This window comes from Arachis hypogaea, chromosome 13 (genome assembly GCF_003086295.3).
Source record: "Arachis hypogaea cultivar Tifrunner chromosome 13, arahy.Tifrunner.gnm2.J5K5, whole genome shotgun sequence".
Taxonomy (NCBI): Eukaryota; Viridiplantae; Streptophyta; class Magnoliopsida; order Fabales; family Fabaceae; genus Arachis; species Arachis hypogaea.
The window spans coordinates 144,414,580-144,430,909 of NC_092048.1; the positions used below are offsets into that span (position 1 = coordinate 144,414,580).

The 16,330-nt window shown below is 32.6% G+C and overlaps 1 protein-coding gene across 1 annotated transcript; it reads right to left on the reverse strand.

Moving 5' to 3' along the window:
• Positions 1-288: 288 nt before the first annotated feature.
• Positions 289-2,429, reverse strand: LOC112792594 (F-box protein At1g67340). The gene is made up of 3 exons (XM_025835888.3): positions 1,559-2,429; positions 1,311-1,473; positions 289-1,200 (listed from the first exon to the last, which is right to left on the reverse strand). The coding sequence occupies exons 1-3, from the start codon at positions 1,834-1,836 to the stop codon at positions 469-471; spliced, it is 1,173 nt and encodes a 390-aa protein (XP_025691673.1). The 5' UTR covers positions 1,837-2,429; the 3' UTR covers positions 289-468.
• Positions 2,430-16,330: the final 13,901 nt, after the last annotated feature.

The window sequence follows — 16,330 nt, forward strand, 5'->3', positions numbered from 1 at the left end:
CTTGCCACCAAACCCCTATTTTAAAATTTCACACTAACCCAAAGTTCGTTGTATTGCTAATGTCTAAAAAATAAAGAATCTTTAAAAAACAAACTCTGTAGGAGTTAATTAAATAAAATTTTCTAGTTGCCTTGCTGTTAACAAAGGAGAATTGTAACATTACTTATCAACTACAGCATCAGCTCAAAATCTTAATTTACTTTTTTCCTTCTTTTTTTCTCTGTGGGGTACACAGTGACGAAGAATTTACCGAAAATAACTCAGGTAAGTAGGCCAATAAAAAAGGAATGAGAAAAATTAAAAAAATCTCCTTCATTTTTTCTGGGAGTGTTTTCCCACTATACATAAAAAGGAGGACAACATAATTTTCTCTCTCTCAACGCCTCATCTAGCACAGTTCCGTTGAACCGTCAAAAATAGAGACTTCCCGTTACTTTTACCGTCATCGTTACATTAAAAAAAAATCATCTAACTATCCACCGCCATCACGGCGTCAGCGTCTACGCCGTCATCAACGACGTCATCTCCGTCGTCCTCGAGCCACCGCTCCACGGGGGTGCACTCCACCTTGTGCCGAAACTTCCAATCAAGCGCCTGGCAGGCGCGTGAACAATAGTTCACCGCGCCACACACCGAGCACCTTCGAAACTCGTGCTTCCTCGTCTCTGGCCGACCGCAACCGGCATGAGAGCACAACCTCAGTCCCGGACCGGGAGACGCGTCCCGAGCCGCGAACCATTCCGACAGGAACCTGCTCGCCGGATGTGCCTCCGGCATCGGAACATTGCACCCGAAATCGCTCAGCAGCGGGCAACCTGCCGCTGACCCGGCGAACTGGCGGAGCGGGTGGATGTTCCATGTCAGCCACTGGCGCGCAGCAGCTCCGGCGGAGATCACGGCGGCGAGTTCCCTGGCGTTGGCCTGAACAAGGAAGCGCCTCCCCTCCGCGATGTTCTGGCGAACGCCGTATCCATCCTGAAGGCAGTGGCCTAGCTCCCGCAGCGCGTCGACGTGGCCGAGGAAGGCGGCGCGTGCGCACAAGGCAACTCCGGCACGGAGGTCCTTGTCGTTCTTGGTGCCTCCGCTACCGTTGAACTGTATAACGGCGAGCGAATAGAGAGCTCGTGCGTGAGAGTTCATGGCTGCCTTGGCCATGAGTGAAGCCCCGCTCCCTCTGTTCTGCAAACAGTAGAACCGAATCTGCAGAAACAGAAGAAACAGTTTTCCCGTTCAAAGCTGCAACTCCAAGATTTCAAATTCCAAATTCTTTTTTTTTTTATATAGTTTGAATTTTTGAATCAGTTACTAACCATGCCTAGAGTATAGCATGCTTCAACATTTCCTGCATCTGCACACTGTTTGAGGAACCGGTGCGCCGAATCGCACCAGTTCTTTGCTCTAATAGAGAAAGTCCTCGGAGATGCTTTCGATAACACAAGAGAATGGAGACCTAAACTGTTTAATCTCCTGCATCTGTTCAACACAAAATAAAATAGAGTATCAGAAACTGAATTTCTAATCAAGTAATATTTGAATTAATTAATTAATTAATACATACGTGATTAAAACATTGACAAAATCGGAAGGGGAAGTAGCGGAGGAGCTAAGCTTGCAGAAGATAGAGATTACAAGGTCGTCCGGCAAAGACTCGAAAAAATCGCATTCGCCGGCGGCCTTTTCCGGTAACCTCTTGTGCCTTTTCCTGAGGCTATAAATATTAGAGTCTCCGTAAACATTATGCTGCAACTTGTTGTTCTTTCTCTTCCCAACCCCTACGGAACACATCCTTGTTACTACTCCAGGTGCAGAATAACACAATCCTCTTCTTGTTCTCATTCCTCCGAGATAGCAATAATAATCTCTTGGTTGAGAGATAAAGAGGGAGAGGAGCGAATGAAGCAAGGAGGTTATATATAAAGAAGGGACAATGGGGCCTTCACTCCAAACCACAACAACAGCTACGACGCAGCCGAACGTTTATTTATTTTATTTTATTTCAATCTGACACAATAATATCGATGTGGGCCCGTGGCCATTAATTTACAGAAACAACCCTAATGTTGTCGTTTATAATGGTCAAATGCCGTTGACCCAGATCCGCATAGGCGTCCTTCCCTCCTGCGTTAACCTGATGCTGTGAAATGTAATAACAGCGGTTGGCTCCTCTTTTGTACTGCATCAACAACAATATGCTTCACCCTTGTCTGCACGCTTAATTTTTTTTTGCGTGTTTTATTAGAAAAAATTAAATGAAAAGATAAGAAAATAGAGAATATTAAAAAGGAAGGAGAAGGGGATATGGGGGAAGAAAAGAGTAAAGTAACACACCTTCTCGCCGGTTGGCCCTCGCTAAATATGCATCCAGTTAGTTTTGAAAGCGGTTAAATTTGTTGGGAGTGAAACAACTAACTTGGGTTATTTTGAAATTCAACGTGTAACCGCACCCCAGGTTTCAAACAACGTTCGCGATTCTCGCGAGCGCGTGACCCTCACTTGCTACTTTTCGAGCGTGCCCTCATGGTACGTAATTCAAGTTTCTTATTATCAACAGCCACTGGACATTAATTAAGTGGGTAAAAATATTGCGGGAACAAATTCAGGTACCGAGTTCTGGATGGACACTCGCCTGTGAACGTTTATTTACACAGACAGAATAACGAAATATAGAGATACACATCAAATTATATTTGACAAAAATATTATATTTATTATAAATAAAAATATTATATTTTAGAATATTAAATTAATATATTTTATATTTTTTGGTTAAACATATTAGAAAAAAATATAATTTATTTATTTTATTATTATTATTATTATTATTATTATTAAATGTTTATGATTATATTTTTTATTTTAAATTTTATGTAAAGAAAAAATAATATAAATTGGTTTTTTTATTGTTTGTTTTTATTTTATATTAAATTTATTATCAAATAAAATATAAAATTTTTATTTTTTATGTCTTATTCTTTATATCTTATCTCGTCATATTTTCAAAATTAAACTCATCCAAAATATTAAATATTTTCTTTTATTTTTTTATTTTTTTGTCTTTTTTTACGATAAATAAAAAATTCAAAGCTTTTTTAAAGAATATTTTTCTATGCCTCAGAAGTACTTTTATTAATTACCCAATCAAAATTTTAAAAAGTGATCAGTCATAATATATAATTTAAAAAATGTTAGAAAATTAACATTTTTTAATAAAAAAAATTAAATAGTATTGAAAGAAAAATGTTAGTTTCTTAATACATCTCATAGCTATACATATATAAATATTAAATTCATCTTTTAAATATTGAACTTTGACTAGCCCGTTATATTGTTTTTAGATTACTAATTAGATAACTTTTGCTAAATTAAATATAGAGCAATACCATATATCCAGTAAATATTATTATATTTATTTAGTATTTAATTAATAATAATTTATATTTATATTTATATTTATTAAACTTTTACGTACATATATAAATTAATATCATTTATACATATAAATTAATAAATTTTATTTATTAAAAATAATTTTATATATATTAGTTAATAATAACAAAAATATTAAAAATTATTTTTCAAAAATTTCTCCTAAATATATATACATGCTAAAGATTAAATATGTACATAAGTGACGGGAAGATTATCAAAATTGTAAGTGAAAGTGAAACAAATGCAAATAAGGATATTTCCTCAAATATGACAGCGAGGCCTAAACGATTAACTTTAAAAAATTATGAAGTTAAAATAAGGATAATTTTTTATAAAAATCCAAAAAAAATATAGGATTTGTTAATCTTACTTTAATCCTTTCCCTAAGAACGGACATATGTCCTAAAGGTAGTGACCACCTTATCGTATTAATCTCCCAGTTCTAGGAAGAGTGTCATAAGATTCTGATGTGTCACAATCTTGTCTCAGCAGTTCGTAATGTTTTTGAGTATAGCTAGCAAAGTTTGGAATTTTGAGAGATATATAGACAAAGGTGAGAGTCCAAAAGGGAGGCTGCTTCTGATATCATCTTAGATGCGAGAATGAGACGCGTGTGTGAAAAATTATAGCAACCCATAATTCTCGTATGTATATCACACATTTATATATATATATATATATATATGACCCTTTGTGCCTATCATCTGTATTCTGTAATCCTCCATCACGCACTCATCCTCATATATTCCGTCTAATTTTTTGTGCTCTTCTATGTGTTACCAAAAACTCTATGTTGATATATCTTTCTATTTTGGATTACAATCCTTTTCACTTGGCGACACATGGCGTCCTATTATACAACTATATATCAAATAATGTTATATATATATATATATATATATATATATATATATATACAGCACAAACGTAATTAAGTTTTTCCATATCTAGATCCATGAGATGCCAAAACTATGCTAAAGACCAGTTTGTCTATTATGACTTATGAGCAACAAAAACAACTACACCACTAAAGTACGTGTATAAAAAATTAGTTATATATGTAATTAATTAGTCGTATAAAATAGAAACAAAAATATTATACGCACAAAATTAAATTACTAAATCGATGGTTATATATTTATATATAAATATATGTATATTTTTAATTTATATTTTATATTTTAACGTATATTTAAAAACAAAATATACATTATTAAAAATAAATTAAATAACATATATATTTTATACATAAATATATAGTCACTCATTTGATATAAGCGTAATATTTTTTTTTAAATTCATCGGTCTTTATTATGTAAGTATTTGTGTCCTTAATAATATATATTTTTAAATTGCTAATTCATAATAATCTAAAGTTTAATTTAATTAGTTACTATTGAGTTGCGAAATTTAAAAATGAAATTAAACCCCATATAATTTGTTAAATGCATTTAGTGTTGGAGTAAATGTAGACATAGTACGATAGTACTATATATACCAAACAAGTTATTGGCGTTAAAGAAAAACGTACAAAATTTAATCTGGTTTAGAAAGCAAAGGTGAATTGAATTGGAAGGTGGAGAGAGGCGTGTATGTGAAGTGGCAAGGGGCTTGGCTTGTGTCTGCTACATACTGTGAATGGTGAATAGCTTCTACCGTTTCTTTTGTGATAAACAAGATAAATGTGCATCTATCTTATCCGAATTTTTGTCTCTCTTTATTCTGTGCTGTTTGTGAAGAAGAAAAAGGTCACTTGTCTTTCTTTAACACATGTCAATTATCGGAAGGCTTTCTCGTGTTAACGTCAGTGCAGCTGGAAAAACAAAAACAATGGTAAGGGAGAATAAAGGGGTGGGGTAAAAACGCATCAACCGGGGAACCAAGTAAAAGATTGGGAATAATTGGATTGTGTCACAAGTTAGTTGAGGACATGTTAGATGCAAAATCCAACACTCCACCACGTCACGTGATAGCTATCTATCTTTCTACTCCATGCGAATCATCATATCCAGAGTAGAGGAACCCACTGTATGTGTGCTATTTGATGCCTAATAAATTCATCCATTAATTATGATTGAAATCACATCAAGTATAATTACATAGTGTCTAATGAAAAAGGATGGTATAATTGATATTTGTGTTGACTGGTGCAAGGTGCCTAAGCTAGGAATAGTTGTTTGTTGGGGGAGAGATACCAATAAAAAGTTTAGGGTAAGGCTGCAATCCAAGTAAAGTCGAAAGGAACAAATTAAAGGGAATTGCCGAATAATATATAACATAATTTTGTGTGTTAATAGAAAGAGAGAATGAAGTGAAGGAAGGAAAGGTAGGACCGAGTTTTTGTTGGAAGGTTTCTGGACAGATAAGTTGTTCCCTGGGAGTGATGCAACAGATATGCCACGTGGAACCAATCTCAAATGCCACGCAAGACAATTTTTGAAGACGAGTACATGCTAAGTGTCGCAACGCTTCATTTCCCTCCTCTCTTCTCCCTTCAAATTTTCTTTTTTGACTTCAAATCTAATCTATTAAAAGAAAAAACGTATCATCCAATATACTACTGCCTTTTGCGTATAACAACCAAGCATTATTATTCCAATTCCCGTCGTCAAGAAATTTGGGAAACGTAGAGATTTGTTTCCCACAATGATTGATTTTGCCTTCTTGCCTCGAGGCAATATAAGCTGTCGCCTGCTTCTTCTATGCCAATACATACGCCAAAATTCTTACCTTCTCTTTAATTAACATTCAATAATTTTGCTTTATTATTAATCAAATTACTTCTACTATGTAATGTTATTGTAATTAATTAGGGAAATTAAATTAAACACAGACAGATCAAAGTAGAGTAGTACATATGCAACCATTTAATTTTGACATCTCAATCAAGTCACCATAACTATATACATAAATAAATTTGGTTTCATTTCATTCATATTTAAAATTTAAAATTAAAATCCGATTTATTCCCTATCTTTTTATCTTTTTAACTTTTGGTTTCAATTAAAAAAAAAATATTTAAATTTGACAAGGATGGGAACCAAACTAATTAAATGGTATGGTGATATATAATGCATGGCTTGGACAGCTATAAAATGGAGCCACACAATTTCCTTTCCTTGGGCTAAAGAAAGATAAAATAAAGGTGCGTTAACGTTGTACGTTATATATGTAATATAACCCATTCATCTGGGATAGCATTTTCTAAGTGGTTAGGTTGACTACGTGCCCCTTATTATTGCCAATCGTGGCATTAGCCCACACATTCGCCAATTGCCATGCATGCATCAAAGTCCATTTCATGCTACCTTATGAAATTACCCCTATGCCCTCCCCCCTTATTTAATAATAAACACATGGAGCCCTCCGCCCTCGTCCTCGAGGTTAAACAAAAGGTTAACGCACCAAAAAGAAAGGTAAACTGAATCGTGCTATGATTGCGTCCACGAATATGAGATGTGAGATTTGAAGGGAGGAGGTTGGGATATTTATTTTTAGAGTATGTGGTGGCGATCCTGGTTGACGTACAAATATGTCAATCTCATTCCTCATTCCGTACGCAGAGTTTCATCAAGACCAAAATTAAATTAATTAATAAAGGAAAGAGATTACACTAAGTCACCAATTGAAGCAACAAAAAAAAGTAGATCACTTCATTTATAAACCATTGCACGGTGCATGCCTTCTTGTTATGACACTCAAGGCAAATGCAAATAGGGGAGTTTAATTTGAACAAGACAAATGCAGAGGATGTTGCTTAACGCATTTGCCAAATGCCACTACTACTACTCTTTCCCTCCTTAGGGTCCCTCGTGACTGGTGTGAGCATGCATGTGCACGTGACATGCCATCAAAATTATAAAGTTAAACGACGGTTGAGTTGAGTATGCCCTAAGCTACACATTGCTTGTTTATATTCAGCTCTTGCTATATATATAAATCAAAACAAATCTCACTCCCCCCTCTAATAATGATTTTCCATTATATATAATAAATCCACTATTACTTCAAATTCGAGGCTGCCTCACATTGTGCCAAGCCTCAGGATAAGCACAAAATTCAATCAATTGTGTGGGTCAGGAATCAACCATCTTAGTTATTTCCTTTTTTTTAAATAAAAAAAGAGTTACGAAATTGATTTATTTAATGTTACGTTATTGTTTGTTATTTTTCAAGTATGGACAAGACTTACTAGTAGTGTAGAGGCTAGAACTACAATAGTCAGAGAGAGGTCAACGCGGGGAACAGCAGGATTGTCGGTCCACACTCCACATGATGCATGCAGCCAAGACTCGTCATTCTAACTTTTCTATTCACAAACTATGTATACTTTACCCCGTATTTTGGAATAGTATAGTCGTTTAAGTTTCTATATACGTATATTATACTTTGTGATAAAGTAGCTAATCTTTCATCTCCGTGTCCGTGTAACGGTGTAACCGTATGTATGTATTGCAAATACTTCAATTTTTTCATGTGAATGAATCTGACACTATTTCGCTTTACTCTCCGTCCATGACTTTGTCCTTGAAAGACATGTTACAACAGACAAAAAGGTGTGCAAATTTCGGTGGTTTTACATGCAACAAAACTCAAATTCAGATAATTAGTACCAGGGTTAATTAATTGTTAATTGCTTTTTGCTTTTTCTTTTAATTCCGTTCACGAGTTTTTGGTATTTGTCAGTTAAAATTTACTTTCAAGTGAGTCAAAAGAGTTAATTTTGACTGGTACGTACATACAGCATGTGAAAGTTGCCTTGTCTTGGTAGTTTGAAAAGTTTGCTAATAAGGAGTTATATGGATGTACACGCTACCTGGAAACTCATATCCTACATTACGTATTATCATATCCGACGCCAACAAAATATTTAATACCACATTGATTATTCATATCACTCTTCATAATAAATATTTAATAATATTTAATATTCTTAGGCAAAAACACTTGTTAGGATATATACAAGTGATAAGTGGTCAGTAAAGTGGTAAAATAGGTAGTGTTTTATTATTATTGTGCTTCATAAATTTGTTTGTGAAATTGCAATTAATTGGATGGATATGTGATATGATGCAGTAAAGAAAATAGGGAGGGGTGTTAGTTAAAGTGCTTAGTTTGATGGTAATATGGATTTGATTGGATGAGTTTAAATTTGTGACTGTTTGGCCGTGTAAGCAAGCTAAGGAGTGAGGTTGCTTTATGCCTCCCAGTGGCGGGACAAACTACTTATCCCTGCTGAATGTGAATGCTGATTTCTTCAACTTTACGTGCATGGTAAGTGAACTTGACCCAGTTTAACTACAAACACACGCACACTCACCAAGTAACCACATAACACAATAAATCATACAAAAGAAATACTATTTACACACTAAAATTAATTATCAAAATTAATTTTTATATATTTATAACTAATTTTAGTGTATACATAGCATGATTAAAATCATAATTACCATAACATGTAATTACTTTTAACACACTAATTCCTCCTGTAACTTAAGATAATATATATATATATATATATATATATATATATATATATATATATATATATATATATATAGTGCTCTCTTAATTAATTTATAAAAAACTCTTAGGACCAACCATTTTTTAGTATTTTGTAATTTTAATAAATAAATTTTATTAATTTATATTATAAATTATATTTATTTATATCCATAAAATTCTGATAAATATAAATATAAATTATATATTTTTTGTGTAAATAAATATCTGTAAATATAGTTAGTAAATATTATTATTTTTTGTTAATATTTCAAATATTAACAAAAAATAATAATATTTACTAACTATATAATATTGTTATTAATTTATTATATTAATGCTTTCACCAATATTTGAATATCAATTTATCTTTTCAATATTAAATAAAAAAAACTTGAGGCCAATAATTTTAAATTATTTTAGTTTGTACTTTTATCCAATAATTTAATATTTTTTAATATGATATTTTTAACATATATTTTTAAATATTTTTAATTAACTATTAAAAAATAATAAATTATGTTGATTCTTTAATATTATTCATATTAAAATATCCACCCAAATCAATTAGCATATTAATTTAGTCTTATCATGTGATTTAGTGGTTGACTTACTCTCTAAAGATGGGTGACTAATTAATACCACAAATGTACAAAAAAGTAGGGATAAACACAGGTAGTGGGTACTCATTATCCGTTCGAATTTGAACCGAACTAATTAAATTGGTTCTAGAATCAATGGATAATCGAGTCTAATTCAAACTAAATCGATGATCTTTGTTAGTGATTGGTTTGAATATCGGTTCTGAAGGTGTAGAACCCGAACTAATCCGCAAACCTCATATATTTATTAAATAAAAAATATATATATATGATTTTTTCATTAGACAATGATTATTCACTATTAATATGTTTGGATTTTAATGAGTTTAGTTTTTAATATATTTAATATTTAACATATTTGAATTATTTTTATTGATGTTACATGTTTATTGTATTTATTGAATTTTTAAGATGAAAATTTGACTTTTTTTATAAATTTCAAAGTCATTAAATACTTAATTATCCAAACCGAACTAATTTATTCTTAATCGATTTGGTTTGATTTGAGTACATATAAAAAAAATATAAATTTAAACCAAACTAAATTAATTACATCTTGATAAATTTAATTCTAATTTTATCATAAATCCAAACTAAACTGTGCTCACCTCCACCAAAAAGGATACGTGCGTAATGCTACTAATTCTCTTATCTACAAAAATTATTGCTAGTATTTAAAGTTTATTAATTTATTATTCACATATATTTAGATGAATAATGTCAATTATGACAATAAAGCAATAAAAAAGAATTGTTTGTTATGAAGAATGAAGTCGAGAGTTGGAACCTGTTGGCCCAGAAAAAATTGCAAATACGACCCTAGTCGTCATTATGTTCCCACAACTTTTACGCTTTTCTTTTAAAGGGGCCAAAGTAACAGTAGCATTTGACTGTTAGAGCCAGTTCTATTTAGCCACGTAGAAGCACAGTAACCTGGGGTTTGAATTCGAACAAATTTGTAATTGAAGCGAACTAGTGCCAATTCCTATCTTTGAAAATTCTAAACATTCCGGCTCATTGTCCATTTTTCCCGAGGATAAATCGATTTTTGTCGCAAAGAAAGATTTCGGATATCAATTTTTTTTTTTTAGACAATAAATTTTTTATTAAAAAAATTGTTAAATAGTAATAAAAATTAAACTTTTATTATAAACTTATTAATAATTTATATATTTAAATTTTTTTACAAAATATAAATAAAACTTTACAAAAGTAATTATTATTATTAATTTAAAAATTGAAGATTGAAGTTTTTTTTTTGTTAACAGAAATCACCTTATCTTTTTGGAACGAAGAGAAATCGAATTGGTTTTTTACTCTATGAAAATTAAATTTAATTTCTCTTATAGCGAGTCAAGAAAAATAGATAAGGTTGAGAATTGAGATTACGAGTGGGTGGAACACAATGATTGCAATTCAAACCTCATCCACACACAGAATGGCTAATGCATTATATTGTGCGAGTGGTGGGGAATCACCTTTATATTTATGTACAATCCCACTCTCCGTTTTTAGTAGGCCATGGAAGAACCAAACAACTATTTAAAATCATGTATTGTAAAAAAATATTCATTTTTACGGTGATGCAAAATTCCATGTTGTTGTGTCCTTTGAATTACGATGGGACTACTCGGAGAAGTTGGCTATAGTGGCAAATGAGCGATGCAACATAACAATTTAGTTGAAGAAAGGAAAACGATAAAGCTATTAGACTCTAAGTACAACAAAACAGAGATAGTAAAATATACCACTTTTGATGACTAAAAAATGGGTACTGCTAGTGAGCCATTGTACTATCCAGAATAACCATCCGGATATCAAGGATAATAAACATTTCATGTCATAAAATCACTCATCCCAAAAACTTAAACTGATTTTGGAGTTCACCAAGGATCGAATCATTGATTTTTCGGATCTAGAATTCTAATACCATGTCATGAATCCACTCATCCCAAAAGTATACAACACTAATGGTCATATCTCTAATACTTCATAAACTTCCATTGTACACATTACGCTTAGGCCATTAACTTCCTATACTTTCTCCTAAAAAATATAACAAAAAAATTAGAATCTAGATTTATCTAACTAATCTACAAACCTCATCCATAAAAATTTGTCGCCAGTTTTATCCCTATATAATAATATGAAACATGCGCGAATTATAATATTATTGAGACGAAATCAAAAAGCAGAGCGCAGAAATAAAGTCATGACGCAAGGTTTCATTTCTGTAGTATGATAAAATTGAGGAGCGAGTGGGATTCGATTCAGCAAAGCAGGTTTTAACGATACAAACAAATTAAAAAGCTCTCAAGTTCCACGCGTTCTACAGGGATATAATAAGAGGCCGGTTTTGTTGATTAATTAATATACTCATTGACGAAATGCTTATAATGTTTCGTAACACATAGTCGGTGACTAACCCCTACCAAAGATCACAGTATTCTTGGCATGGCATTGCACTTTAATTTGCTTATTAGTTCATGTTTAATTAATATGTTGTACGTATGTTAATTTTCCTTGTACAAGGAAAGATAAATTAATGGTGTGAATTAAAAACGTGATGGGTGGCTGCAGGGTAGCGTAAAAGGGTTAGATGGATTCATTGTGATCCCTGATTATGGCGTGTTAATGACAGGAATAAAGTATGATTAAGCAATTGGGATTTGTGAGAATTTAGCGTAACGAACCATAAATGGGACTAAGGAGAGGGAACCAATGTTGCTTAACGCATTTAGCCAAAGTAGCCCCTCTTCCTCGTATAGCGAGAAAATATCCCCCCCACTACTCACGTGCTGCCCCCACTCTCTTGAGTAATTCTCAAGCCATCTAACATTCCCCTGTTACTTTCACTTGTAACGCATTATCAATTCAATTTTCTTATGTCCTACTAAATTATTATCACCATAGAAATTTAGGGGGGAAAAAGTTGGATGTGTTAACAATTATAATTGTTTCTACAACAGTAATATATTTTATTTGCAATTAAAGTACCAGAATTGGAATATGTTGGTCAAAAGTGAAATAGAGAAAGTTGGGCTTTGTGGCTACCTGCACCCACTAATGTTTCTCTTTTTAACTGTCATGATGTATAGTCAACAGAGAACATAATTTGAGAGTCGAGAGTAGTAAAGTAAAGAAGATCATGAACCAAAAGCTGGATAATAATGAAGAGGAAAAAGCATAGCATTTCAAATTGAATTTGTTTTAGTAATAATGAATAATATTGATTCGGGAGAGTCAACTAATTTTCCACAAGTATAAGCAAAAAAGGTTAGAAAGAAACAAAATTGAGATGTGGTGTAATTAGAATTGCTTATTGCCGGCTATTGTTGGGACACTCCTTTACGTGAATGGTAAGTGAAGTTAACCCTCAATTATCTTATTATGCAAGGGTTAACAGCTGGTTTTTTTCCTTATTATTGCATTAAATAGTTATTTTTATTATTCAAAAGGTAATTTCACCATGGATAACAATATATGTCATGAATTACCCTATATTTTTCTCATGCAAGAAGTAAAGCTACATAGTTAAACTTTGTCTTATATTAAAATTTTATTTAATTTAGAGAAGAGTGATTTAGGGAATTAGCATATAGCATCTAATTCAGCCAATATATCAGGTTGATAAACAAAAATATGAAGCGCAAGCCCACTAAAGAAGTTTTTGGTGAGTTTGAAATTTGAATATTTTTTAATTAAATTTTATATGTTTTTATTTTTAAGAGTTTTAAATATTTTTTACATTAAATATTACGATAATATTGGCTCGTAAAAATTTTTCTTTAGAACAACAAAAATAATAACTAACAAGATTAAAATCAACTTAATTTTTCATAATAAAAATTTTAATATTCCATCATAATTTTTTAAAAAATTTTAAATTGTTAAATAAAGATAAGTAGATAAATAGTTCTGGAGAGAGAGAGAGTATATTTACTCCCTAATTAGTCATTGATAAAAGATCATAGGCAAGAAAAAATAAAGAATAGTAAGTAAAGAAAAACCGAGTTTAGTATACAATACGGTAAAATTAAAATTAAAATTATAATCAGTTAATAATTAATTTTTAATAATTTCTAATTTTAAAATTTTAAAAAATAAGGATTTAGTTATGGGGAATTTATATATTCCTCCATCTTACGCGTGTGAAGAATGTGTTGTAGTTTCTTCTTTTTCGGTAGTCTCTTCCATTCTCTTTGCACTGATACCGCGAAAAGCACCATCGTTCGCCGTGCAGAACGCAACCCGACGCCGCCCAACTGTCCGAGAACGTCCGACGAAAACACTCCATTCGCAGCGGTCGTGCAACTCCCGGCAACCGGCGGGTTTCACCGTCCCAACGTCTTCATCCGCGACATACAGCGGGTAGGGATGGTGCCACGTGTACGGTGATTTGGAGTTTGGTGGGTTGCCTCCGGTGGATGTGGTGCATCGAATTGAAGATATCAAGAAGGCAAGTGCTTTGTTTCATGGTGTTACGGAGGTTTTCGGCCAGCTTGGATTTCGCTCCCCTTACGTCTTCAAGGTATATACATTAACGGACGTATTTAGATGCTGGATGTTCAATTCACTAGGTACTAGGTATGTAGATGGTTATTTTAATTCTTAATTGATGGTTATTTTGTTTGATTCAGTTTAAGTATATACAATTAACAAATGTTGGATGGTCATTTCACTATTAATTCTTAATTGGATGGTTATTTTGTTTGATTCAATTTAAGTATATACAATTAACAAATGCTAGATGGTCATTTCACTAGGTAATCAGAAGATTATTTTAATAACTACGTGGTTCGTTGTTTGATGGCCGGTGAGGAAGCTTCTAATGCCGAAGAGGTGAGATGATTGATGAGGGTGGGGTGATAGACGGTTTGGGGGGGGGAGAGGGTGTTTGGGTAAATTCTTTTAGTAAATTAGGGTTGAGATGGTTAATTTTTTGAAATAACTGTTTAGGTTTCTTTTTTTTTTTTGTATTGGGTCAAATTCAAAACCCATTATACATATTGTCAAGATTCCTCATTGTCTCTCTAGTGGAGTTCAATAAAGAATATAAAAATAAGAGTAATTACCCAAATCAGTCCCTGAGGTTTTTAAAATCGGATACTTTAGTCTCCCGGCTTTTGAAATACACAAAAATTCCCGCAAGTTTAACTCCGACAGACAAATCAGCCCCTGACAATCTTTTTCTGTCAATGACAAACGAAAAACGCTGACGTGGAGCCCTGAACTGGCACACGTGGCAGTCAATGATCTACATGTGCAAAAAGACAGATCAGTCCCTGGGCCTAAACTGTGTCGTTTTAGAGTTTGGCCCATGTACATCCTATGTGTTTCCTTCTTCCAAAAAATAAAAGACTCAAAACCCACCATTTCTTCTTCAATTTACAGAGAGAACATGTAACCCCTCTTCAATGTCAAACCCCATATCATTGCCCGCATCATCGCCATCATTCGATTTCATCCGTTTCATCTTCAACCTCTGTCACTCACATTCAACCGTCACCATTTGGGGATAGAATCCCCCTTTGCGTGCATCTAGAACCCTATTGTTTGCACTCTATAATGGCCAATGCTTCAGCGACCGTTAACGGCGAAAGCTCTGCTGCGTCTAGTCGCCAGCGAGAGAGACTAAGCCAGGACAATGTGGGCGAGAGAAGATTAAGCAAAATCGACTTCGCAAAGGAAAAACACCCGAATTGCTTCTGTGGGTATCACGCGAGAATATGCAAGTCAACTACTACGGACAATCTTGGAAGGTTGTTTTTTTGGGTGCCCCATCTACAAGGTAAGAAATCAAAATTATTGTATAACAAGATTTTTGGATTTGTAGAATAGTTTTGAGCAGAATCAGGAATTGGGTTCATTACAGAAAAAATCAACCATATTGCAAGTTCTTCACTTGGGTTGACACTATTTTTGATCTCAGCTTCAAGAAGGCTGCTATGGAAGAACCTAGTGAATTGCAGGATTTAGTGGGTATTGTTCGTAGGTTCCAAGATAGATTGATAGAGTTGTAAAATAAGGTGTATGCACTAGAGATGTGTCAAAATACAGAGACAAAAAAAAGAATGCAAAAAGAGTTGGTTTAAGACAGTTTACTTTATTTGTGTATTTTGTGCTACAAGTTGTGCTATTGTATTTAAGTGTATGTTGGATCTTAGATTTTTTTAAAAAAATATTAGTTATTTGGTGATGTAAATTAAAATTTATAAATAGAATGAATTCCTTAAAAATTTGACTCTATATATGTTGTTATTTGTACCACTTCTTTTAGAGTGACATATTTCATTATTTTTTTGAAAAATTTTAGGCTATCAAACATTTTTGCATGTTAAAAAAATGTGGGAATTTGTTGAAACTTAGTTGTAAAAAAACTATGGTTTCTTAAAAAAAGATAATAAACATATGTTATTTCAATTAGGACCATGAATCTTGAATCATTCCTATGCATCAAATAATCGTTAAATCTGTTATTGAAACAACAATTATTATTGTATTTTCGCATTAACATATTGTCTATACACTAAAAATGAATACTTAGCACCAAATGAATAATGAAAAAAAAACATCACCATTACTTATAAAAACAAATATATTGTTTTAATATCAATTAGCAACTTCAAAACATATAATGCAAGTCGCAGATTCAACCTAATAAAAACAATATAATTGTGACAGTAGCAACTTGAACTAAAGTCAGAAATTGGCCATACATGAACTGAAACGTAATCCAAAAAAAGAAGTTTCATCCACACAAATCTCTTATCAATCCCTAAATTAAGAGTATT